At 33.7% G+C, this 26,552-nt stretch overlaps 2 protein-coding genes across 2 annotated transcripts in view; one reads left to right on the top strand and one right to left on the bottom strand.

Moving 5' to 3' along the window:
- The window catches only part of C15 (homeobox protein C15), a 55,380-nt gene extending 41,523 nt beyond the window's left edge, over positions 1 to 13,857 (bottom strand). Inside the window, exon 1 of the mRNA XM_068769259.1 lies at positions 13,308 to 13,857. Coding sequence (XP_068625360.1) covers positions 13,308 to 13,857 — 550 coding nt within the window. The remainder of the gene's footprint in view (positions 1 to 13,307) is intronic.
- Positions 13,858 to 17,108: 3,251 nt separating this feature from the next.
- LOC137925823 (uncharacterized) lies at positions 17,109 to 26,505 on the top strand. The gene is made up of 9 exons (XM_068769283.1): positions 17,109 to 17,127; positions 17,830 to 17,945; positions 19,100 to 19,251; positions 19,671 to 19,747; positions 21,909 to 22,135; positions 23,431 to 23,604; positions 24,364 to 24,510; positions 25,228 to 25,400; positions 26,448 to 26,505. Exons 1-9 carry the CDS (start codon positions 17,109 to 17,111, stop codon positions 26,503 to 26,505), a joined length of 1,143 nt encoding a protein of 380 aa, XP_068625384.1.
- The last annotated feature ends 47 nt before the right edge of the window (positions 26,506 to 26,552 follow it).

Here is a 26,552-nt window from a genome sequence, read left to right as displayed (position 1 = left end):
CGAACCGAAGCTTCCGAGGGAGACCACAAATATAAGACCGAAAGAGCTCTAGGCTCTTTCCGTTTAGCATTCAGCCACAATCCGATAAAGCTATAAACTTCAACAGATCGAACTAATAAAAATTCCAAATACGCCTGTTATTCGTTGATTTTTTTTAAAAAAAATTGCGTTAAAAAAGCTATCGAGTTTTTGGACCGATTCTTCTAGATTAAATTAATATTCCGTACCTGGCATCTGCTGGAACCAGCATGTATATGTATATAAAATATATACCATCAATGTTTTTACGTTTAGAAGATTCTTAGTAAAACCTATTCGAAAGAATTAATATTTGTTCCGCTGTTTAGAGAAAGTAATATGTCACTCATTGGTTATCAAAACCTATCACTAAAAAGTAAATAACAATACTTGTGTTTAGATTTAAAGAGCGTTGTAACTAATTTAGTCGTTGGAGTGAAACGTATGAACGAGTAATAGGTTCCTTGCGAGAGAACCGATGTAGTACAATACTGTTATAGATTGATTATATCACTGGCCATAAGGTGATTTTACGTCAGTGCTTTTTTTTAATTATTTAGACTATGCTGTTAACTACTTGGCATTTCCAGAGTCTGATAGTAAGGAGACGGCAGAGGAGTCTAGCCTAAACCTCTTTTATAGGTAGCGAAGCCTGAGGGCTTCTTCAAGAGCCAGGGCTCGAGCACTACATAACATATTACTTTATTACCCGTCCGACTGACGAAGCTATGACAGCCCCACAAGGCTAACAGCGCCGGCATCTAACACATTCTGCAGAAAATAATGCTTTTCTGCAGATTGTGAGAGGCTTAGTTAAAAGCTTTATAATATATTTCTAATCACCCTGTGTAAAATTATCACTGTGAAATTCTATTGGAAAGCGACAATCCAATACTTATGGCAGTAAAAAATCTAAGTAAACAGAACAATAAATAATTTTAATATATAGTAATCCAAATTTTTTAAATCTTTTTCCCTGCTATATTACCATTATGTTATTTATTATTTCTGAAGCCATTGAATTTTGGATTGAGTATACTATACATAACTAAAACCAAATGAGCTATAAATTCATCACTTGAAACTTTTACATCTACCACCAATAACTTTGTATATATTCATCCAGTTTTGTATAAAATGCTTTATGATCACAATTTTTCACAGAACGGAAAGAAACAGTAAACTTGAGATGGCTAGGATAGATGACATGGGAAAGAATTCCACTTGGCATTAAAAAACCCATATAATTCTTGATACTATCAAAACCAGTCTTTTAAAAGCAACAAGTTATTTGCAACTTCATAAATTTACTCGTACGAAACGATGTCTCTATATCACAAATGGAAATACTAGGTTGATCTATAAAGTTTAACGACCAAGTAAAATTCGATTTTTTTGTAATTTGAATTTATAAAATGATTTTTTTATTATAATATATACGTATGTTATAGCAAATCAGAGTAAACGACTTTAATAAATTTCTATGGCAAATGATGATATTAATTATAGGATTTATAGAGACAGGTATTTGTTAGTGCGAGAGAAATTTACATTTTAAATTTTAAAGAATAATCTCTGATGTCTAATTAATTTAAAGACGGAGATATGTTTCTATTATAATCTTTTCTGTTGCTATTAATATCTCTCTTGCGTAGTTGTCGATATATATGACGACACCGATTGTAAATTTTATAATGTTATCATCGTCATAATTATTTCAGCCGAAAGATGCCTACTGTTGAACATAGGTTTTTCCAATACATTTCCAATAGAACCTCTTTAAGAGTTTCCTTCATACATCGTCTTCCGACATTAATAAAGCCATGTATCTTCTATCCAACATACCCTCTTTTAATACCTAACAGGACCTTAGCGTTACATGGGGCAGAGCATGCTGATCTATCGCACGGATGTAATAACCCCGTGATAACTGAATAAATAATAAAAGTTTTGTCGGACTTGCACTGACTAAAACCCTCAAGTTGTTCCTCCATCATTGCTGTGTGGCGGTGCCCTAAAATGTTTTAGCTAGCAACGGCCACCCATGAAGTCACGTTCAGGGGAGAAAAAATCTCCCTTTCTCCACCCATATAAATACGGTCCAATAATAAAACCGTCATCCAAAAGTCAAATGGACTAAAATTGTAGCACGGGAACTTACAAGTATTGGCACTTCTTAACTCTTTGTGGCGGACATAGTTTTTGACACGGCCGTTAACCGTAATTCGGTAGTGGAGAATGACTAACCAGCCGTGGAGAGTAGGGAAAGCTTCCTTCCGCGACTCTGCCTTCGTTTCGGAAGCAGAGATAGATGTGTCCAGTTAACGGCTACTAAACCCCCCACAACGAAGATATACGGCACAGGGGTAGAGGGGCTGCTCCAGCGCTATCTTAAGCCCTGGAGGAAGAAGATGTCAACGTTGAAACAATGGTGGTATGTGATAGTGTTGGTGTAGTATTGACAACAGGCGGAGTTTAGCTGCATTTGTTATCAGAATATTCAGTCGCTTCGTCACTTTATGATATAAAATAAAAATAATTTTATAGCAACCCTAAGCAGTAAACACTGCCAACGTAACCCCAGAGCATATCATCGCGTATTGGTTCGCGTCAAATTTTCATAACAGCCTCCGTGGCCTCCCCGCGGGAATGCGGCTACAGGGAAGCGAGAAGGGCGGCATTATCCCGATGTTTTACTATATCGACGAATTTCATGGGCACATCTCGGAAAGGGTATCTTTTAGCGTAGCACTTTATGTACGACTTTGGACAATGTGTTGAAATGTGTTTTATGGTACATCAATTATTTTTAAAGTGTTTTTGAATCTCTATCGTCAGCGCAATATAGGACGTTCACCAACAAGGTTGGCAGATATCTTGTTGAAGTTATAGGAAAATGCTTGATGTAGATCGCTTCCAATAGGTTTAATTTGAACGTCCTATGACTGTAACAATGATGATGACCAAAACGCATAATTTTTAATAAGCTAAAAGTATTTTTTTGACAAAATAATTTTATTATATTATCTATATTATACAGATTCTATAAGAGCAAAATAATTCTAGAAAAGAAAATAATTTTCTTATTTAATATATAATAATATATTAATGCATATTTATTGATTAAAATAAAATACTCGAGCTATCCTGATAAATATTCTTCTTTTTTCCACAGAGCGAGTTTTATTTCGCGAATGAAGATAAAAGGATGCCAGGGCTGTATAATTTAGAAGCGTAAAGACGCCATCTGTTGGCAATTTGTTTATTGAGCTTAGTAATATCCTTACTTCCTTGAATTAAAATTGCATTGTCATTGTAATATACATCGTATGCGTATAACATAAGATTTTCATTTCATTAGCATGTTTTGCTGATATCGTATAATTTTACTGCATAAGTATAATGTGGTAAGTTGTTATTCCTGCGTGTGTGTGTGTTATTCGTGTTAAATATTCTTTAAGACGGCGTCATTGGCATATAAATATTACAAGACTGTTACGTGTTTTATTATAATAAATTGAGTGGAATATTTCTTATAATCAACTGCTGAAATGTACAAACATATTGAAATAGTAATTTAAATCCTTATTTCATGACTTCCTTTTATATAAGTAAATTTTAAAAGGTCATCAAAGACATACGATAAACTGATACGGTGTGCAGATGCTACTCTCTGAACTCGAAGTAAATTATGTATCTATAAAACATTTATGTTGTCTGTGAACAACCATATACTAACCAAAATGAAGACATAAATTGGGAATATTTTAAGATATGGTTGCGAAGAAGTTATACGATTTAAATTTGTTGTTAATAAAGTTGAATGATTTGTTATTTAGAATACTTTCTAAGTACACCAGATCATAAATCAGGTGCGTGAACACATATACCGGAATATTGTCATAATTGTTTTGTTAAAGAAATTATGTACTATTTTTATAGAAAATTCTGAATGGGGAATAAAACGGGTGACAAGAAGAGCATGGCGTTCACCCGACATTGAGTGTTTCTATTAGAAAATAAAAATGTAATATCTCTTCTCAGTTGCATTTTGAACCTTCGTAGCTTTAAGTTGAACGATGCCATTAACCTGTTTAATGACATCTTTCAATTCTATTTGAGTTCAAATTTTATATTTATAAGTTGTATTTTGTGTTCTAATTAGAATAAGGTGATATTATAGGCGTGCTGAATTTTATTCCAGTTTTTACCAGTTGGATTTTTCTAGAATTCTACTCGTGACGTACATAAGAAATCACATCACATAAATTATTCTAAGTGGAGGATCATATGGTAAAAGAATAAAGATCAAGGGAAATACATGTAGGAAGAGGGAGAAATAGCATAGTCTTATAGACTGACAATTTAACCTTCGGCGACAGAAATAATTATGGAATAGTGTCCAACAAATAGTCTTTTCCTTTGTACAGTGCTTGTCTGCCAGTCTCTCCATGTTAGAAAACAACTAGCACAATATTAAATTGAAGAAAAACCTTTTTTAATTTAATATAATATAATTGGTCAACTAGGTGTTAGAATGACTCAATAAATTCTTGACGCGACTTGACTATTGTTTGTGTAGTTCTTCTCGATAGTATGCTGTCGTAATGGAATGACTATAATGAAACCTTAATTTGGGAGTAAAAGACAGGAGCAGAAACCTTACATCCTTGGAAGAAACCATCTGCTTCGTTTTTCTTTTCTTGAACTAATTATCTGTGTTCGTCATATAATTATGAAGCGAAATAATAATTTAATCGGTTTAATTTTAATTTTCTTAGTTAAATAAGTATAGGCTACCAAATGATATTCAACAAATAATTTTATTAATCTGTAATTTTTTAATGAATTTTAATGCAGAATGTCTATAACTGTAAGATAAATATAACATCGGTATCTTCAGTTTTTAAATTGTTAATATGTCTTTGCCAGCTAAATTACAGACAAAAAACGATAAGTAAAATAAATTATTACAGAAATTGATATGACGAACAATGCCAATATTACGGATTATTTATTATTGTCATTCATACAAATTTCTTTTAAATTATGCTTGGATACAATAAATAATTAAAAAACCGTCGAAGACTTGAAAAAGTGATGCGTTTCATTTATTATACTTCAAAAATAAAATAATTCGTTCGGACACCTCTGAGATACGCAAACTACTCTTTCGTTTTACAACTGAATTCCATATTTAAAAGCAGTTAAAGCCCGCCATTCATTATTTTATTGACGCAAATGGCGGTCGTCCGCACTAATAAAATAAACAAACTATTGTAAAACAGCAATTACGTCGAGCTATTAATTATACAATCAAGTGATCGGCCGGTGGACTTCAAACGGCCGGGCAGAACGATGAAAGGTACAGACATGTTCATAAATCTTTTAAAACATTACACACTTTTTTATATACATCACAACATAAGTGCCGGTGTTCTGACACCTTATCGATGATGTTTACTAATATAAACAAATTTGTAAACATTATCATTCATCATTTTTCGTTTAAAGTTATATATTTAGCTATCCTGCTAACACAATCCATAATTTTAATTCGTTATATATAACTTCGTTCTTGTAAGCCTTATTAAGTCACAATGCGATCATCTAGTATTGATGTATTTAACCAGTATATAAGTATAACTAAACACTATGATTTTTTCTTTCAATCTTAAATGTTTGGATCATACTATTGAATGGCAAAAATATTACAACAATGATTCTGTTTTTGAACAGAATCTCTATTTTTTCTGATGATATTTCTGTCTGCAGGCTGTTCGTTTATATCTATTGTTCATAAACATCATCACGCCCACTGCAAGGTAAAGGTCGACTTCAAAGATCGCTGCCATATCTGATTAAGCGCTGCCAGCACTCAATGATTTCCTGCGACCTTGATTATAGAGTCATTTGTGAGACTTGTGTACAACTTAATATTTAATAACAACATAATACATTTCAACAAATATTCATGGTTTGAAAATAATTAACCATAGATAAATCGATTTAGAGTGGCTGATCGGAAAAAGAAACGCACTCGGGTTTTTTGCCAAAAAAAAACCTCAAAATAATAGACTAGAAATCTTTAACGGATGGCAGCGGTCACAGAACTATCGCTACGTCGCTAAGTAAAGCAAATTGGTTGTTAGGTAAAGTGTTTGCGGTGGCGGTAATCGCTTGAAAACGGAAACGCTGCAGCCATTATCGTCGGTTGAACGAGATCACCGACGGACCAATTACTCTTTCTATTGATTTCATAACGATTCAATGATTTCGTTGCATCTATTTTTACTTATGATTTCGCAACGAGTCAGGAAAGATTCATGCGGTCAGCATTCGTCTCTCTATGACTTTAACAAAGCCATCTATTCATCTTGCGGGTCGATGGTGCTCTGGCCAGTCTGTAGTCTCCAATCCAGAACCTTAAAGTCCAAGCGGCCATATATTACGAGCGCTATGAGTCCTGTGTTACCATTTTTACATCCCAAGCAGCTGGGTTTTATCGGTTATTTATATTCGTCTATGTATCTATATATATGTCGGAGTGACAGTAAACCAAAGTAAGAGTCCACAATTCAATGCCGTAAATCATCACTAATAGAAAACATTTAATGTAGACCTTTGTCGTAAGATACTGTGACGTATTAGAGGACAAAATGTTTTGTAGTTTACCGAAATAAAGCGACGAATCTAATGAAGTTCTTAATGAGGCTACGTCGACCATGATTCGTAATACAATTTCATTCAAGAGATTTTTTGTATTATTCAACAAACCCTAAATTTTATTATCTGTGCATGATGCTGCTAAAGATAGTAAGAATGTTTTCCAGTTCGAAACTGACTGGACAATTAGATAGCTTCGTCAAAGCGCGACAACCGCAAATAAGCAGAAATCGGCTCACAGTGGTAACACGCTCCATGAAGCGTGTTTTACAAAAATAAAATAAATATCTTCATCATTGATTACTACAAAATTTAAATAGTTTCACTAAAACCTGCACTGATAAAGGTTCCAAATATTTTATTACATAAATAATATTTTTCTTAAATTAATTGTTTTCAATTTAACACAATTGCTTATGTCTCCATAAAAGGCAAAATACAACGCGAATGATACAATCTCTTTGTTAATTATAATTAATACATATGGTTAATTTTATAAAAAAAAATAACAAGAAGAAAGAAATTATTGTAATAAACCTTATACTATGGTATTGTACATATAAATTGCATATTTAATACTATGTTGTTTTCTACATCCTATTTTACCGTGTACATACACTTCACGCATATAACTATTTTATATATTTTGGTACTATTGTATCTTTTATATTTATTATTATTATTTACTTTTATATTTATAATCTCTCTGCCTTAGATTTGTTTAAATTTAAAATCAATACCCATACGTTGTACGCCAACCAAAAATCTTTTTGTTAGATGTTTGTGTAAATAAAACACTTTTTTCTATACTGTTACACTAATGAATAAGCTTTATAATGACTTTAGTACAGACAATAACATTTGAATCGATATTTTTAATCCCTATTTCTGTGTATTAAAAAAGAAACGATTGTTTAAGTAGATTTTAATTATTTACTTAGGAAATAGTATAATACACAAAATAATGTAATGTTGTGTATTTTCTCTATCGTGCTGTGTATATATTTAGGGATGAATTTATATTTATTTATTGTTCCTATATTTAGAATTAAAACTTATTTGATTTTGTTTTATTCATTGTCTGTGTCCTGTTACATCGGTATTTTTCAAGGCTCTCATTCATCGTCAAGCCTATTTTAACTATATTTATTTTTGTCTCTGCTCTGCTTTCCAAAGTGTTATAACTGTGGAGAAGAAGCAGGAAGAAACTCCATAAAAACATTTATTTAAAAAAAGTTTATCAGTACTGATTTATTCTCATACACTTTCTGTCAAACACAGGCTAAATCTAAATAGCCAAACGATATTGTTGCAAGGGATTTATGCCATTTAAATATTTTTATAGAATAATATTCCTTTTCCTTTTAATTTACTTTAAATAAATATGTGACAAAAAATACATATAGTATATGTGCGTTCTATTCTGTTAATATCTCATGTAATAAATAATTTAATAGTCTCAAATAATTTCTATAAAATTTCTATATGTATTCTAATATAAGAGACTGACTTTCCTTCGACGTTGTGAGTTATTCCGATATTAAAAAAAAATCGATAAGAAGCTACTGCATTTATCAGTACATCTTAAAATAATCATCGATGGTGCATCAGAATTTTAAGATAACCTATATAATGTATTCCTAAACTCCAAAATTCGTGTCACGCCGTTTATTGGTACTAAAGAAGGCAATAAAATTTATATCTTACGCATCTTATCAAACTATCGATTAGGGAATACCGGGACGGCTTTCCGATAAAATTCTGATTTCTGTTTCTATTAAAAATGTAAATTTAATAGAGCACGACGGGAATAAAAAATCGCATAGTTTATTCGTTTTAATCAAACAAAGACATGGCATTTGTTTTTATTTATCATTTCTAATGTCATTTAGTTTTACGGACTTTTGTTAGACAGACAATAGCAACTGGTCAAGTCGAAATTGAGCCCTCCTAGGGCCCTGGAGTCGAAATAATTAAGGTGTTGTGAATCGTAGTCCAGGCCTAGGTTCTCTCTCCTGGGCCCTTGTGTCAGGTCCCTCAATAGTACATCCGTCCAAGTGATTTAATCGGTATCCCGATGCGATAGTAAAGTAATATATAGCAACCCGCGCCGAGGCTCCTGAGGTAGCCCTAGAGTTTTGGTACCACGAATGTGCTTTAGGTTATACGCCATTTACATCATATTTCCTGAAACCCGCGGAATATAAAAATGCCGATGGAGTAATATCGACCATCTGTCACAAATAATGTCGTTTCTTTCATGAAATCTCTCTGTCATTGGAATAAAATAACATCGTAGTTCAATATCTTTTTGCAAAATGTTTTAAGTCATCCGTCATGACCTCGTGGATTGAAATTTAAAAATAGCAATAATTTCATTATATATAATTGCCCTGATCCAATAAAATCCTTTTCAACGTCTTAAATCTTTTTACTTTGAATAAATTAAAAAGTAAAAGTTAAATGCACATTTAATAGTTTAGGTATAATGCACGTAGTCGTCCTGATTTATTAATCATAGTCACGTTATAATAAACATATTAAATTAATATTATAGCGTAAATTTCGCGTTTTAAAATAAAAATCATATATAACATAGGACATCAAAAAGGAAGCCGTCAATAAATAAATTAGAGAAAAAAAACAGAACTGTCAAATTATTGGCGCCAAAATGAGTAAGGTTATATTTTCGTCATCTCCAAAGTATTTCCGACGCACGGAAGGGACAGCCTATTGTCTCAATTATAGGTTGGACGTCCGCACTTCCTCTGTCATGGTGGTCGAAAAAAATAATACGCGATAGTGCAAAAAAACATTCGCTAGCTAAAACCAGATCATAAAGAATATTTAAGTGTTAAGATATATTTGATGAGAAGGTTATACATAATTTATATTCTCCTGACTATACGCACATCATACATGAATTGTTAATTACTGCAAAAAGTTATTAATTTTATTTGCAAAATTCGAGAAACACTTTTGACGAAAGCTAAATATAGACTGGTTATGAATGTAAAAGATTTGAAGGGGTGAATGTATAAGTCATTGGCTGTCAAATAATATATTCTGCGCCCTATTTAGAAATTAATGGTTTGAAAAACTATACAGAAAATAGTTAAATTTACTATATGTTAAAAAGTATTACTATATATTGTAGAATTTGTGCTACCCGAAGTTATAGGCCTTCCGCATTCCTATAGACAAAATGACATACAGGTTGTATAAATAACCAATCATTTTGTATATTCTATTATGATAGTAGCATTTTGTTAATATTTTTCTGCATTCCGTAAATAATATTTTGGTAATCTTTACAGGTTTGAAATTGAAGATTTTTATTGCTGTATTTATATACAAAAGATACTAAAATGATTAAATGAACTTTATTTTAAAGTTGATTATAAAAAGATTTAAGTAATAAATAAATCTATTCACAACTACTTGACACAAATGTTTGTTTTTTAGTAGTGTCAGAAACAAATAAATATTTGGACCCCGATGGACCGTCGGCGGCGGGTCGCCAACAAATTGCCATGGACACGGCGTTCCCTATCTCGGCTCACTATGAAAAAGCGACCAAAAAAGTAAACAAAAAAATCAATGACTTTGTATGACTAATCAATGCGGGTGACACGGAAAGGGACCTGCAAAGGAATTTATATTTTAGTATGGAGTTATAATCATTGATTTTATTTCTTACTAATTGTTTTAGTCACGTCGCGCGCAGTGATGGAGCTTGAAGGTTCTGGAATGAAGGACAGGAACCGGCAAGTGCTCGGAAATTATTTACGAGATCGTATCAGAAATGAGGAGATCCGTAGAGGAACTAAAGTTGCCGTAATCGCGCGCCTAGCTGATTGCTGCTGAAACGTTGACGTTCTGCAATGAAGACCACGGGCCGGCAAGGTGGACAGAGGACCTTATCAAGGTCTTTGGAAGACGTGGGATGCATGCCGCCTCCAAACAGTCCATCAGCTGCAGTGATGATGACGATGAAGATTTTTAGTTGACCGACGACTGTTCATTCACGATCCATTCCAATATTTCAGACAATCGCACACTTTGTTATAAAATATTTTTTTCTACAACATATACATTGTTAACAAATGTTGAAGAAATATATTATGAGAAAACTATCATATGCATAACATATAGCACTTAAAATTCTATATGTTATCGCATCATCATAAATTCCAATCATTTCCTAAAGCATTATTGTACATATACCGGTAGTAAACTACAATTTTATAATATTCACAATTGTATTCCGTTACCTAATTACGGATTGCAACCTTCCTCTCAGAAGTTTTGCATCAATGTTGACTACATTATCAAAGCTAAAATCATCTCTGGAACGATACAGTCAACATAATGTCTCTTTTCCATTGTATAAACACCAGCTTATTTCTAACCACGTACAGTAGCATAAATATTATAATATTTTCGATTAAAAGGACACTAATTTACTCTCTAAGCAACGTTCATTATTACATAATTAAAAAAAAAAACAATGAACATTGGGTTTCAGTTATCATGTAACCCTTTCATTGAAACGCCCAAGAGCTATAATTGAAAATCAATAACAATAAAGCTTTGAGAGAAGATTATCTACACAGGAAAAAGATAAATAATATCATGGAAAATTAATTATCAGTAATGTGATCATCATTTCAGCGGTAGATATTTCCCAGCTGGACATATACCACTATTAGAAAAAAAAATAAGACTGTTTGGAAACGGCCTGTATCAGGCGACTTCCGACAACTTTGTAAGTGGATGTTTTACACTGCGCTTGCTCTTTCGTAGTCTCCACTCCAGAATATGAAAGCCTCAGCGGCGATTATTTCTGCCCGCTATGTGGTCTGCCCATTGCTGCCATTCCCTTAACAATGACCGTTACTTTTCTTTGTTTACTGATCCTCAATCCTGATTCGATCCCGTAATGAAATCTCAAGCATGTGACGCCCGCAAGTGAGAGGTAGAGATAGAGACATATACTATGTATTAATTTATTTATGTTATTGGCCACATAGAATTATTTAAAGTGTGTACCGAGACGAAAATAAAAAAATCATGTGAAAAAATTGCTAAGAAATTAAAAACCCTGTTCCCAACAAAATAGGGGTCCCAATAGCGGAGGCCTCAAAAAAAAGTGTATTCCACTTATGCATGACTCAATAAAAATGTCTGCAGAGCATAATTTGATAGAAACTGAAATTCCATTGAACCCTCGGATAAGGCATCCTTCAACTTAATGCTATGAAGGTTCCAAACGCGCCCTTATCTGAGAGGAGCCCGCAACAAACTCAGACGGGCTTATTTATTGTTACTATATTTAATTTACATTTAGAAATAATTAAATAACGAACACATTTTAATTGGTTTACTTAAAATCGTTTTGATATCCATAGTAATTTTACTTCACACAAGATGTCCGCTGAACGAATTATTCTTTCGGTATTGTGTTCAATATGACGTAAGTTAACTGTGGAACTTTATCTAAGGCTCATTTTGAATGGAAATTTTGGAACATCCTTAGATGAAGAGATACGTTAACCATTAGGAACTTATCTAAATGATTTTATATGCAATCTTAATGAGTGCGTACGATACGGACTATCGATATGATCGGAACAAGCTTATCAGGGGAACTTCGAAGATACGCAGCGCAGCATTAAGCAGATGTAAATTTTTGTATTTTATCTGTAATGACTCTTTAAATGGATAATGATTGTTCAGGATAACGGGACCTGTTGAATAGGTGAGAGCTACTACTCTTTAATTGATTGGAGCGTAAGATTATTCACTCACTGATTTCCATACGGATCAAACAAAAACATATTTTAATAATTTTGAATAAATAGTGTAATTAATAGTCAGTTTGTAAGTGCCACAAAGAGGCTTAGGCCAAACGTTTTTAGCCTAAACCGCTCCCACTTCAAACCCGGTGAAACTGTAAATGTCAAGCAGTAAACAGATTTCACTTATTATAAAAAAATTAACTAACTTCAGGAATCACTTATAATAAAAAAGTTGACTTTTCTTGTTCACGCCCATTTTGCGAAATAAAAATTATATCTATAATATCTTGTACTTTATATTTAAAATATAGTTATCAATGGAAAGGAACCTACATATATCTTAAACAATAACTTGCTAGTTATGAAGTGAAATAAAAAAGACACACAGAAATAAAATGTAGTATTTAAGTGTCTATTTATTATTATAAATTTTATTTTTACTTTTGTTTTAATATATAAACATTTCTAATATAAATATTATAAATGTTTAAATATGAAAAGTTATAGGTTATATGTTATATAGACTAAAATTAACAATTGAACATGAAGTAATAAATTTATTAAAATGTTATATGCACATCATGTATTATAACAAATATATTATAATAATAACTTCAACGTGATATAATGAAGATATTATTTTCGTATTCCAAAAAAGAAATATAATATAAAACATCATAGAATTATATATATATAAAACATTATAAAGAAATATAATATAAACATATATAATATAAAATACTATTACCTGTTATCAAATTACAAATAATAAGCACATACTTAAATAAGGGGGTGTAATATGTACATGGTAACTGTACTTACCATTAAGTCGGTCTTTGACGACCTGATGCGCAAAGGCAGCCGCAGCTGCCTGTCTCATTGGATCCAACGCCACGCCCCAAGCACCTAGAGCTCCTAACGCCCTGTGCGCTGGAACCCTAACAACCCCAGGGCTACCAGAAAACCCATAACCACCACCTAAACCTAACCCTGGCCTGAGAAGCAGCCCTGAACTAGGGTACAGGGCCTGATTGTGGGAAAAATTTAAAGGCAGACCCGAACTGTCCTTTGCCTCATCCTTAGCACTCTCTGACTCTGTATCCTGATCACTCCTGTCATCACTCTCCCCGGAATTTCTCCTCTTGTCGATATCCTCGAACTGTTTTCCAAGCAGCCTGGATATGCTGAACGGTAGATTTACTCTCTGCTGTGTGTCCGTTAGATGCTCGCTGGGAGAATCGTGGTATCTGTGATAGCTGTGTTCTGAATCTCGGTCTTCAGAAGCCACACTTCGGTCGCAATGCGCTGATAACCTGCTGTCGGAGTCCACATTAATCTCCTCTTGATCATCGTCTGAATGAATAGATGACATTTTAAAGTCTTTAATTTATCTTACGATCGTTAAACACTGGCACTTTTATTTGTCACCATAGTAAGTAAACGTTTAGAAAAATCACAATAACATATAATATGTTAAAAAATATATAAAGTATTATTAAAAAAAAAGTAATGGGGTTAATGTGTTAATCTTGATTAAATTGTATCAATTTATTTTTAAAATTATCATCTGTCTTTTGTAATTAGACGGTTTTCGAACGCGAGTTCCTTTTTCGTAAGGGCTTTCGTGCCACGCTCGACCGGCCGCGGTGGCACCTTAGCACACAGTATGAGCGCACGGGCCAATCAGCTGCGCCCCCTCCGTTTGAATTCCGAACGCCAGTGCGGCCACACAAACGGCTCCACTACGCTCGCTGAGTGGAACAGTTTCCGACAAAAGCTTAATACGATTTCCGAACATAAAAACAAGCTCAAAGCCGCCAACTTTAACAGAATCGTTTGCTCCGTCCTACTCTGTGCAATCCTACTTCTCTCCCCGTGTTTATTACACGCAGTACGTTCTATTTTAAGCGTTATTGTTTGAAGTTAAAGTGTATTTTCGTTTACAACACCTGTCACGATAGTACATTTTTATCAAAAGTAAATCGATGTGAACACGTCAAGGAACCGCCGTGCAATAGAGATGACGATACATTGCAACGCTTGAAGAGCTGGGCGAGGGAAAGAGCCGGCTAGTGTTCAGACAAAGGGCGTGTTCGGTTCGGTAACGCATCGTTTAAATCCAGTTATGGCCTGACAAATGGTGTACATATTTAGGGGGGAGCAACGTTAGGAAACTATTTTTGAATCTTTTAAGACAGTTAAATTATTTACGTTCGGCGGTCGACCGAGCTCCTTCAGACAATGCACTTTATAATAAAATAGATCCCGACTCTCGTGTTATGGTCATAGATAAGTAAGGATAATGTATTGGTGAAGATAGGTTCTTTATGGTATTGAGAGAGACAGTTCGAGTGGTAAAGGGTGTTAGATTGTGGGCGCGAGCGATAAAACACCTCCAATATGGCGATTGCTTTTACAATAATTGCTGCTTGCATTTGAATTTGAAATCTGGATATGATTTTATTACGAATGCATAGCATGCGGAATACAGAATCGAAAGTGATATCAACACGGTCTTACACGCGGTTGCTATTTATTAGACAGTTTAAAGAAATATTTTTTGTTATATAAATCAAGTTTGATAAAATTTATTTTATTTCGGGAAATATTTTTTTTAACCAAAAACCGCCTCGTTTCTCGAGACTTTAATTAATTAATAATTATTAAATTTAATTTGTAAAACTATATATAAGTAGATTCTTCTTCTTTTCAGCCGAAAGACGCCCACTGCAAGGCATAGGCCTCCAAAGGTTGTAACGATAACCGATCTTGCCGTGTACGTTTTCAGTGACTTCCCGCGACCTTGACTATTTCGTCGGTCCACCTAGTGGGGGGAGGGGGTGCTACCACTTACCCACGCCTTTCGAGAACCTTTCTGCCCCAAACATCGGCTGCACATGGTATTTATTTACATTAAACAAATTTAAATATATTTATTGTGCTTTTTTAATTACAAATCCAACTATCCAATGGTAGTGGTTAACACTGTTACCTGGTTTATTCTGCCATCAATGATCGCTTATGAAAAATTATTTTAATAATTTATTTTTATTCAAAGGGTATGACGCTGACGGCTGTTACATAGTATAACTAGTACAGATTCCAAAAACATACTAGAATTATAGAAATTTTATGTGTAATTTTAAACAAATAATAAGTTAATTAAAACGAATTACATTTTGTGCCAGATTATCAATTTAGCAGCTAACTACAACAATCCCCTTTCTCACGGAAATTTTTCAATTAAAAATAAATAAAATTCATGACTTCGTGATTGGACGAAATCAATCTTCGTATTATAAAGAAGTGAATGAATTTGTAACAAATTTACTACATAGCTAACACTAAATAGTTTTCCGAGAGAATTCTATGATATAACACATAAAAATATACATAAAGCCTTTAACAATGTAAATGCCATACGGCGTATAATAAAAATTAATTAAAACAACTGTTCCAAACATAGTATTTGAAAATATTCATGGTTAATTTTAAAAGTTACTTCACAAAATAAATTATCATTGTGGAAGTCAATTAATTGATTATAAAAATGTATATATACAGTGTGTTTGGTTACAGGTGTAAAAGTTTTAAAGGAGTAAACATATATCTCATTTGCTGTCAATTATATATACACCATACCTTATTCTAAATTCAATGGTTTCAGAAATAATAAATAATTTAATCATAATATTGTAAGGAAAACCGTTTTCAATATTCATTTTACTACATAATAAATTAATTATTGTTTACTGTCTGTTCCTGCAGACCTTATAATGCCGGAAGTTATTGGGTAGTCGCTTCGCCCTAAATTCAAAGTAGCTGTAAAAGCCTTTCACGACCACCAGTACCAACTTCATGTTAAAGATATTAGCCAATCGGAATCCAATAAAAAAATGTTTATTAGTGTAACATAGTATTATATAGCTTGATTGGAAATAAGGGTAAAAGCTTTTTAACTTTTCGCTGACAAATGAGTTACATATTTACCCTATTAAAAACTTATATCCTCACCTTATACCCATCACCCCTGTATAACAATGTGACTTTTAGACACAAAAAGATATCTGTGACGATTAGACCGATATAATATGTACCTTAGTCACTGAGTGAACGTCTTGCATGTCTGGTACTAAGGTATGATAAAAAATGCAAAAATAATTAAAATGCTAATTCTTCTAAGTTTTGTAAAGTTTTTCTAATTATTACCAGTATACCAGTGAATATTGAATTTTTTTGTATTTTCGCAATAGTACACATGCAGTTAACACTATTTACAATATTCAATATTTTAAAATAATCCGAATTCCAATTATGTAGATAATCAAGAAGTTTTTGAAATATTCAGTTATATTTTAGTGGCATCTAATGTTGAGTAGAAAATAAAACATTAACTTTGTACGGCATATTAATGTTGATAGCGACATCTAGTGTGTAATAGAAATAATATTTATTTACACAAATCTTAGTTATGACTAAAAATTACGCTAGATGTCACTTTGAAGAAAAATTAAAATTTAATGCACTTTGTAACAATTTTACTTTTAAGTATTTCTTCAGCCGAAGCTTGAATCGTGTAAAATCCAGTGGTTCTGGTTATTCCTGATATTATAGATTTGTACGATGGAAACCTGCTTAACAAGTGGGTTGTAATGGTAAAGTCAAAACCTATAAGCCTGATTCCATATATCAAAATATACATATATCAAAACGTCTTGTCTACAATTTTATTTAACTCGTATTAGACGAGGACCTAAAAAAATTATTAAAAATTACGATACTATTCACTAAATATAATTTGCCTGAATTTATAACATAAATGCGGGTTACTACATAAATGAAAATTTATTGGTTTGGTACAAACATCGCTTAAAAGGAAATTTAAGGGAATCTTTAAGCGAAAGCAATCGTAGTTTCAATTAATAAAATCATGCAATCATGAAATGCTCTGATGCGTATAGCTACACAATGTTACGTACAAGAATGTTTAATAAAATATTATTTGCAACATGAAAAGCGTAGTTTTTTTATTAGTTTGTGTTTTTTTAGGTAAACTAGGTAAGCTTTTTATTATTTATCATTCATTAACACTTATAACCGCTGCAGCCGTAATCATTTATACATTTAACAAAAAAAAAACCACTAGTAAATATGCATGTAAAAACAATATTTTTACGAGTACGGAAAAATTAACTTTTTTAAATGTAATAATTGTTGACAATCAAAATTATTTGCAAATCTCTAGATATAATTTAAAATAAAATAGTACAATATAAATAGATTCTAAAGATTTTGTGTTCAATACAGGTTTTAGAATAATATATAAGTACATATTTTTCTTTAGAAATTATAACCGGAGAAAACGTAACTGTGCAAGAGAAACTCGCAGCGCATCTGGGGCTGAACAAATCGCGAAGGATTCTCAGAGGCGTCGAAGCCGGTGACTCGGAACCGTTTATGGTAATAATCTTTTATTACATTACTTATTTATTGTTTGATTTATAACAGCAATCATACATTAAACTAAGACATATTAAATAAGGTTATAGAGGTGGTTTCGTTTATTATTTCGATTAATTTTGAAATAGTAAGGGTAAAGGACATTGTGTAATGTTCCATCCGTTGGACTTTGTACAAATATATGGAAATGTCAACGTCGTCTTCGTTACAGCACCTAGACGCTGACTGCAAGACAGAGGTCTCCTTCTAACATAACTATAGGCGATATATTATAATCGCTACGCTTGGCAGGCGCGTTGGCGATCGTAATGTAGTATTATGGTACATACATATATTTGGTAAAGGACGCTGCTGTCCATTTTCTGGAAACTTGCTTGTTAGCAGTGGCAATCCTAAATAATTAATACACAAAATGTGAATTATATAAGTTTGTATTCAGGAATCGAACCATTGACCTACGATAGTAAGTCTCAGTCCTCTACCGCTGACCTATCTCTGCTCTATGGAAACGTACAGTTTCAAAAACACTTTCAGCTACAAACCAATAAAAACACCATTAAAGATGGTTGCTGCCAGTCTAAATCATGATCATTAAAAATATAACAAATTCACGTAACTATTGAATCATCAACATTTCATAAAAAAAGATTAAGATCTTACAAATAATTTGGTCCAAACACGTCGATGTTGTAAAACAGGCCGGAAATTAATTTTTTTTAATATGAATTTAATTTTTTTTAAAAGGTACAAAAATGTTAATAAGAGCTCTGTTATCTAAGTAAATTAGATCGTCGGATAGGTTTAACATAAACATATCGGCTTGACCGCTTTATAAAATCGTTTGATTGTTAAAATATAATTACTATGGGTTAAGCGCGAATTTATTTTCGTGAGTGGATGGTCAGTGTTGGCCAACGCTGGAAAAAGAAGTGGCAGAGGAAACTCCAGCAATGCCTTTGTATATAATAGTAGGTAGTTCGATTCACTAGCGTGACGGAAAGAAAGTTTGTACTTGAACTGACGGAACGTTGGGATTTCTGAAGATTTTGTTACACAGTTGGAAATCACGATAAAATAAAAAAATACTCCACTACTGAACTTTGTCACCGAAATAATGATTTTGTTTTTTTTTTAAGTTTTGTTTTTTGCTTTAGGTATATTTAAGGGCGTCGCCGGAAGACAAAAACATTGGGATAGATGCAAATTGGTTATGCGGGGGCGTCATCATTCACGAGAGCTACATTTTAACATCAGCTGCGTGCATTGAGAATGTTGGACACTTCTACGTTGTGTCGGGCACGCATAGGTAATAGTTTATATGTATGAATATAGTAACACCACTGGATTATCTTAATTATTTAGAGCAACGGATTGGCCAGTTTCGGCTGCAATGGGCGGGCCACAGAGCGCTCAGAACAGATGGTCACAGACTTTATGGTTTGAAGCGATGAATAAGCAAGCGCTATGAAGGACCTCCACTCACTAGGTGGCGACTTTGGTAGTCATGCTGCTTCCTATTAATCTAATTGGAAGTCTATGGGAGAGCATATGTGCAACAGTGCACGCCTATCTGATAAAATGATATTATCATCATCACAATGTTGTAACTTTTTACATTACAAGACTATGGCATTAAGTCTAACTCCATACGTTCGTGCAAATAAAAATATAAATAAATAATATATATGTTAAAGTAGTTTTTGACTTTGAATCTTGTTTACGCAGATGGATCCCACCGGGAGTGAAAGACGACTGCATAACAAATGGTGCGTTGAAAGCCGTGTGGAAATGCGTGCCCATCAGTGAGTCGCTCTTATATTATTTAAATTTAATCCACAACTCGTTCTAGGTAAACTCTTAAGAGTTATTCGTTTTACTTACCTGTATATTCTCGTATTCTCTTATGCTCACATATTTTATTTATTTTGTTATCCACCAAAGTAGCATGTTATTCTATAATATAATACTAAGAAACCAAAAAAATTAAGATATTTATTTTAACGTCTCCGAAGTTACAAATGCTTTAAAGCATCCATGGTGACGGGTGGGTTTAAAGTAGGGCAAGGTCATAAACACCTTCGAATTTGTTACGAGTAATTATTGCACCTAGTCGATCGGATCTACGCGGAATAATCGATACCTTGAAAACATGCAGTGCTTAGTTTGAGATTTAATTATGGGTTTCCAAGTCTTTGACTTTTAGGTTCTGGAGTGCAGTTCACGGGCCGGCAAGCGTGACATAGGACGTACGCCACAAACACAGACAGACGATAAACAATCCTGTTAAAGACTTTGAAAGTCACTGGACGCAGGCCACTTTTAACCAGACCTAATGGAAACTATGGAGGAGGTATATATGCAGCAGTGGATGTCTAGATGTGATAGGTGAAATGATGATAATGATGAAACAGAAAAATTGTAAATTAATAAATATCAGTCACGATACAAGCATACAGTAGTTTATGTCACCACAAATGTTTGGTCGTCGAAAATGGATTTTTCGAATTCATTACGTACCTTTATTGATGTTATTATTCACATACTAACATATACAGTGACCATTTGTGTATGTCATGTGGAGATGCCTGTCTAAACTAGTATGAAATTGAGCTGTATTGTAATAGCATTTTTCAACTTAAAACTACGATGGTTACAAAGGCGCAATGAGCATTGCATGCGGCAGTATCGCTTCCCTTTTGGAGGAGGAAGAGAGCCGCTACACTTTTTTGCAATTTTGTTATAAGGTAACAAGTAATGTAACTTAGCGTAACAAAACCGTGTAACAAGAAATGTGGCGAGGGATGGGAGGCGATGCGTAAATGTAATGTGGGTGAATGCTATGAGAATGATAGAAAATATGATGGATTAAAGAGGGAAGTATGAGAGAGACAGAAAGGGTGAAAATGCGTCACAAAAATAACATGGGTAAAAGTGAAAAAAATCGCTCTGATCTTAGAGCCCTTATCAAACTTAGACGGGTTTTTGTGGTCACTTTTACAACATTTTTAAAACAGTGGTATAGTTTTTTATTTAATTTCGGAGCTTTATTATTACTTAAAATACTTCACACTAAAATTGTATTATTTTCTAACTTTTGTTTAAAAATCTTCTTAAATGTATTAAAAAGTAATTACTGAGCTTACCTTATACTTTTTTATATTATTTATATCATTTGTTGACCCTCAAAAGAAATTATTTTATGAAAGGATCTTCCATCGAACGAAATCAAACGTTTCTTTTCTGTTACAATTATGATCATATAAAAGAACCTGCTTCATCCATGTCAATGACGAAAATCACAGTAATTACAATTCCTTCCAACATAATCTGTATGTCTGAGTACGTATAAAATGTATTTAGTGTGTAATGTACATATAAAACTTTTCCACCAATGTCTTCAAGACTTGAAATAATCTTTTTGCTAACTTTCTCTTTCTCTCTTCTCTTCTCTCTTTTCGCTGCTCCTGATTCGCATCCAAAAGACGTAACCACGTGACCTTATGTGAAAACCTTAATATACCTCCGTTCAGCTTACCGGACCTTCTCAAGAAAAAATCTACAGCAGAATCTTTTGGTGAGTTGGCCCGGCACATTGTCCTAAATCTCAAGGCATTTAACGCTGTCGTGCCTCGCAGCTGGGAGAAGAAAGATCCGTATCAAATAAGCGGCAACCTTCTCCTAACTGTCTGCGTTTAGTTAAAGCGAAAGATAAATATTGTAAAAAAAACATTAGCGATACAAATTAGAATTAATACAAAAAAAAAACTAGAGATCAACTAAGAACTAACATTCCACCCGTAAGAGGGCTTGAAGGGGCGTTCATTAAGTTCACGAAACGGGTGGAGGACAGCTAGCGTCTCATATGACACATTTAATCGAGCTTGTTCTTCAATACTTCGTTGCATGTCTGTTTGGTTTACATAAGGAATGCTTTTGGAAATAATGAAGGACATTCCACGACAGACTATGAATTCGATGGCCACCAGTTTGAAAACATTCTTTGGATGGCGAATGACATCGCGGTCGTGAAGGTTGAAGATGATTTTAACTTCGAGCGGAGAGTGATTGGCTGCGATTTCGTGCCGAAGAAGATCAATTTCAACAATAGAAGTATGGCCTTGGAGGCACCTGGTACTGTTGGAACACTAGCGGGCTGGGGTTCGCAAGAAAGCTTCGGTGACCCCATTAAGGTGTGCATTTTCAATTACTACCTTTTTGTTTCTTCTCTTATTTTACCTTTCCGTTTTACCTACCAACTTTTAAACCAATAGCCAATTACCTGTTGACGGTAATTCTCAAAAGTTGATTAGAATGTTTATTTACGAAGATGAAGTAATTTGTGTTTTAAAATCGAAGCATTATACAGAATGATTGGTTATAGCTATAAAGCTTTAAAGAGATGAATGTTTAGCTCATTTTCTATAAATTAATATATGCTACACTATATTTAAAAATAAATATTTTTAAAAATAATAAGCAAAGCGAGTAAGAAAAATCGTTTCACAATTCCTTTACATAATAAGCTTTCATAGTTCGCATGCTTCGTTTTCGTTTCATTTAGATGGATTGAGGATTCGCACAAAAGCTTAATTCGTGAGAAATCCGATATCATTTAATGTTCTCCGCGTAAACTCGAATTATCGCAGCAATGCCTTTCTTTAAAAGCAGCCACCCGCTTAACCTAATGCATAGATTAAGACTTTCTTGGAACGTGATCCGAGACTTAATAATGCATTCTTCCTTTGACTTGAATAGTGGTATTTATATATACTGTATTTCTTTAATAATGTATTTTTAATGTTTGATCTATACATTGGTTTAAATAATACAAAATTTTAATGTTATAAAAATTTAATTTTGATAAAATTAATATATTTATTATTAGAATTCTTCTCTGTTATTATAAATCTTAGACCTAAAAATATCTATATAACTAATTTGTAATGTTTTAAGAATGTACCACTTTCTTTAAGTGAAAATTTTTGATTTACCTGCTGCTATTTTTAATGTAGACTATCTATAATTTTTCTTTGACTATACATATGGTTTGCTTAACACGTTCACTGCGGCTTGAGGTCGATTCAGCCTCATGGTAGACTTTGCACTGGTGCGGCGCGTAAAACTCGTGTTTTCTCTCTAGTGCGGCGGCTGTTTACACTCAACCGTATGAGGTATGACAAAGACAAATATAGCTTTCTTTATGTCTGCGAAGCATTGACTCAATATTGTAAAAAAAATGATTGAAACATGAGGCAGAAAAGGCCTCAACCGCACTACTAGGAAGTTCAGCTTGGGGCTGATTCGACTTCAGCCGCACCAGCTGAAAGTTCTTCAAAATTGGGCCCGCAGTGAACGTGTTAAGTAAATTTAAATAATTTTTGTAGTGTAAATATAAATTACTTATTAAATTATTCATTGAATTTTAATACCTTTTTCTAATTGTGACACTCTTGTTGATATTCTATATACTATACATTCTCAATAGGCGCTCGGAAGGGAAACGGTCAATTCGCCGGTGCTTCTAGAGACTACAGCCGTGTTACTTTCCATTCAACACTGCAAGAAACACTGGCCAGAGCGATACCACCACATTATCGACAAGTCCATGATCTGCGCGAAGGATTCTATTAACGGCGGTGGCCTCAGCGAAGTTTGCAACGTACGTCTATCTTAAATATAATTGCCGGCAGTTGGTTTGGCACTTTCAGATATTTTTATTCTATGTGTCCACCAAGCTGTCAGAACACTATGGGATAGAGAGAATGCTCTATAAAACCGAATCCAGTGGATCTTTGGCATAAGTCTTACTGCTCGAGGTGCAAAATCTAATGCCGGATGCTAATTGTCTCACAATAACACTTACGAGCTCAGGTCGATTATATGCAGCTGTATATTTAGGGACATATTTCCAGATAAACATATATTATGTATGCATTGTTGTATAGGGCATTGGATGAAGAGAAGACAACCGATTCATCTTTTCAGCTATAAGACGTCTACTACTCGACACCTACAACCAAAAAGATTTCCAATAGGACCGATTGGAAGCAGCTTGCGTCTAGAGTCTACCGACGATCTTGTTAAACTGCACTTGCCGGTCTCTGGTCCACCGAAGCCACCACTATAGAATGTTAAAATCCCAGCCGCTATTTATTCTACGCGCTATGTGGCCTGCCAAATGCCATTTCAACTTGCCATTTCGCTTGCCTAAGCCACTTAACTTTATTCGTATACAAATCTCGAGCATTGCTCTCTCTTTGTCGTTGAGCAACTGTAGCGTGTCAATGAGCGCCAGAGGGACCGACTAGTAGTATAGAAAATAATAAGAATGATAATACTAAAGGGAAAAAGCAGGTTTAAAAACACTCGTGACGTATACATGTATGGGCGAATACAATTAAGTTACCAAATGTAACAGGACAAAGTGAAATGCAAGGAGCTGATCGACACCGAGGAGAACTTTGGTGTGCGCAGGTCGCAGGTGAGCGAAGAAATGGAAGTTCACAACGCGGCTCATTCTGCCAACTCGCGAAGATATCAAATTGTTTCCGGAGGATTCTGTGAGGTATGACTTCTTAAAAGTTAAGTAAGCATTATCTAGGCTTTTTGATCTTCAAATAAGAATTACGCGCAAAACAGCGTTCGTATTAGATTAATAATGTATAATATTAACATAGTGTTCGTGTTAAGAAAATAGTGACTCTTTGTTGTTACTAAGATTAGCCACGCCCTTTGAGCTAATTAACTTTAAATGATCTGATTATTTGTATTTTTTTTTGTCAAATTTATTCCTGCCTCCTGTATCTCATTCAATTTAATGTTTTTGTCGATGACAATAAAGAAATAACCTAATCAAAAGTTAATTCTTTATTAAAGCATTATTAAATTGATATAAAATAAATTAACTCTAGTAAGTGTATGTCTTAAGTACAAGCAACGCCGGAATTGGATGATTGCGACAAGTCTGATAGTGTTAAATGGGTTGTATTTTATATTTTCTATTTCTTCCATAATGTTTTATTTTACGTTTTCGCTCGGATCCAGTGTTTAATACATGGTGCTAAAGGTAATAACAGGTAAATGTTGTGGACTAATTTTAACAAGTGGTTCAATAATATTTGTTCACAATTCACTATTGTTGGTAAATGTAAAGATAGTTACCGCTACTAGCCGTTATACTTCAAAATATAAATTGCCTTTTCTATTCTTGACGTAAGCAAATTGATCGCAAATATGTACAGTAACATATACTTTTTTATGTAAAAACCATCGTGCTACAAAGAACGATCACGGCGGACCACTCGTCGTGGGACACGGCGCTGGTGCGGTCGTAGTGGGCATCATCTCCGCTTGCCTCACGACAGACGTGACAAGGAAGTGCTACGGACCGTTCCTTTTCACCAGCGTATACAGGAACCGGTTGCTGATTACCTGTGCCATTGATAAGGACACGTCGTAAGTTATATTTAATCAATGCATTAATAAAAAAATAGTGCCCGATAGTGGAGAAGTTTGAGTCGCATTAGAACCAGTATTCTAGTATCCATAAGCGAGCCTTGTATAGGGGAATCTACAGCAGGGGCCGACGTAAGCAAGCTTTGGAACGTGTTCCGTTCACCTTCACCTATCTTAAATCTAATGCTTATTAGGAAGCCTGTTTCAAAAATGAGCTGATATTTGCTTTTAATAGTTCTTCAGAACGCTGTATAGAAATTTCACTGTTATACTTCTTGCTCCTATTTCGAGAGCATATAAATTCCTTATAATATCTGAGCTAAATTAGATGTGCAAACTAAATAAGGCCTTTACATGATTTTTTTTGTAATAGACATCAATTTGCTCGTTGGCATTTAAAGCTTCATCACGCTGAAGGATTTACTTCTTTGTAGTTCTTGGGCTTCATTAGAAACCTCGACACGGACCGATATATTATTTATTTTCGAAATGGGAACTTACGATATTAATAAAGTAAAACAAATGAAGTACGATACCAGGGGCGTCCGAAAGCAGTGTTGTTAATTTATTTATTTTTATCATATGTATCGTTGTTATATTAGAATGTTTTATAAGAAAATACTAGTAATAAAATTTTCTATAGTAATCAAATTTAAGTGAAATAAATAAAAGAATATTTATTGTTATACAGTGTTATTTTTTATTACATGTAGACCGGCGTGCCGTAGGCTGCTGTTCAGATCTTCACACACACGTATGAACGAGACGACTTTCAAATGGGTTGGGCATCCCGACGGGTGAGACTTTTTATCTGAAAATAAATGACCTATTATTATGGTATGCAAACCCTTACAGTTAAAACACCAGAACTTATTTTGTGTAGTAGTGCATACAGTTAATAAGTTTTTTTAAGGTAAAAAAAAATTGGCTTTCCTAAAGTTATAAAAACCTTTGTTACTTATAGATGGTATATGGTAAATCATTGCATTTATGAAAGTATGTTTATCGATATTCAAAATGAAATTTAATTTCTTTTGTTCTTTACAGCCCAGCTAAATCTGATAAAAAGCACAAGAGTAAAAAGACTACCAAGAAAAAACCCTAGTGACAGATTATATTAATATATTATAATTAAAAACCATTTACGATCGT

Source organism: Battus philenor, unplaced genomic scaffold, assembly GCF_028537555.1.
Source record: "Battus philenor isolate CCGP_79_NKW_IND1 unplaced genomic scaffold, ilBatPhil1.0.hap1 SCAF_28, whole genome shotgun sequence".
Classification (NCBI taxonomy): Eukaryota; Metazoa; Arthropoda; class Insecta; order Lepidoptera; family Papilionidae; genus Battus; species Battus philenor.
The sequence above is the reverse complement of the archived record's forward strand: the minus strand, read 5'-3'. Positions and strand labels throughout refer to the sequence as shown.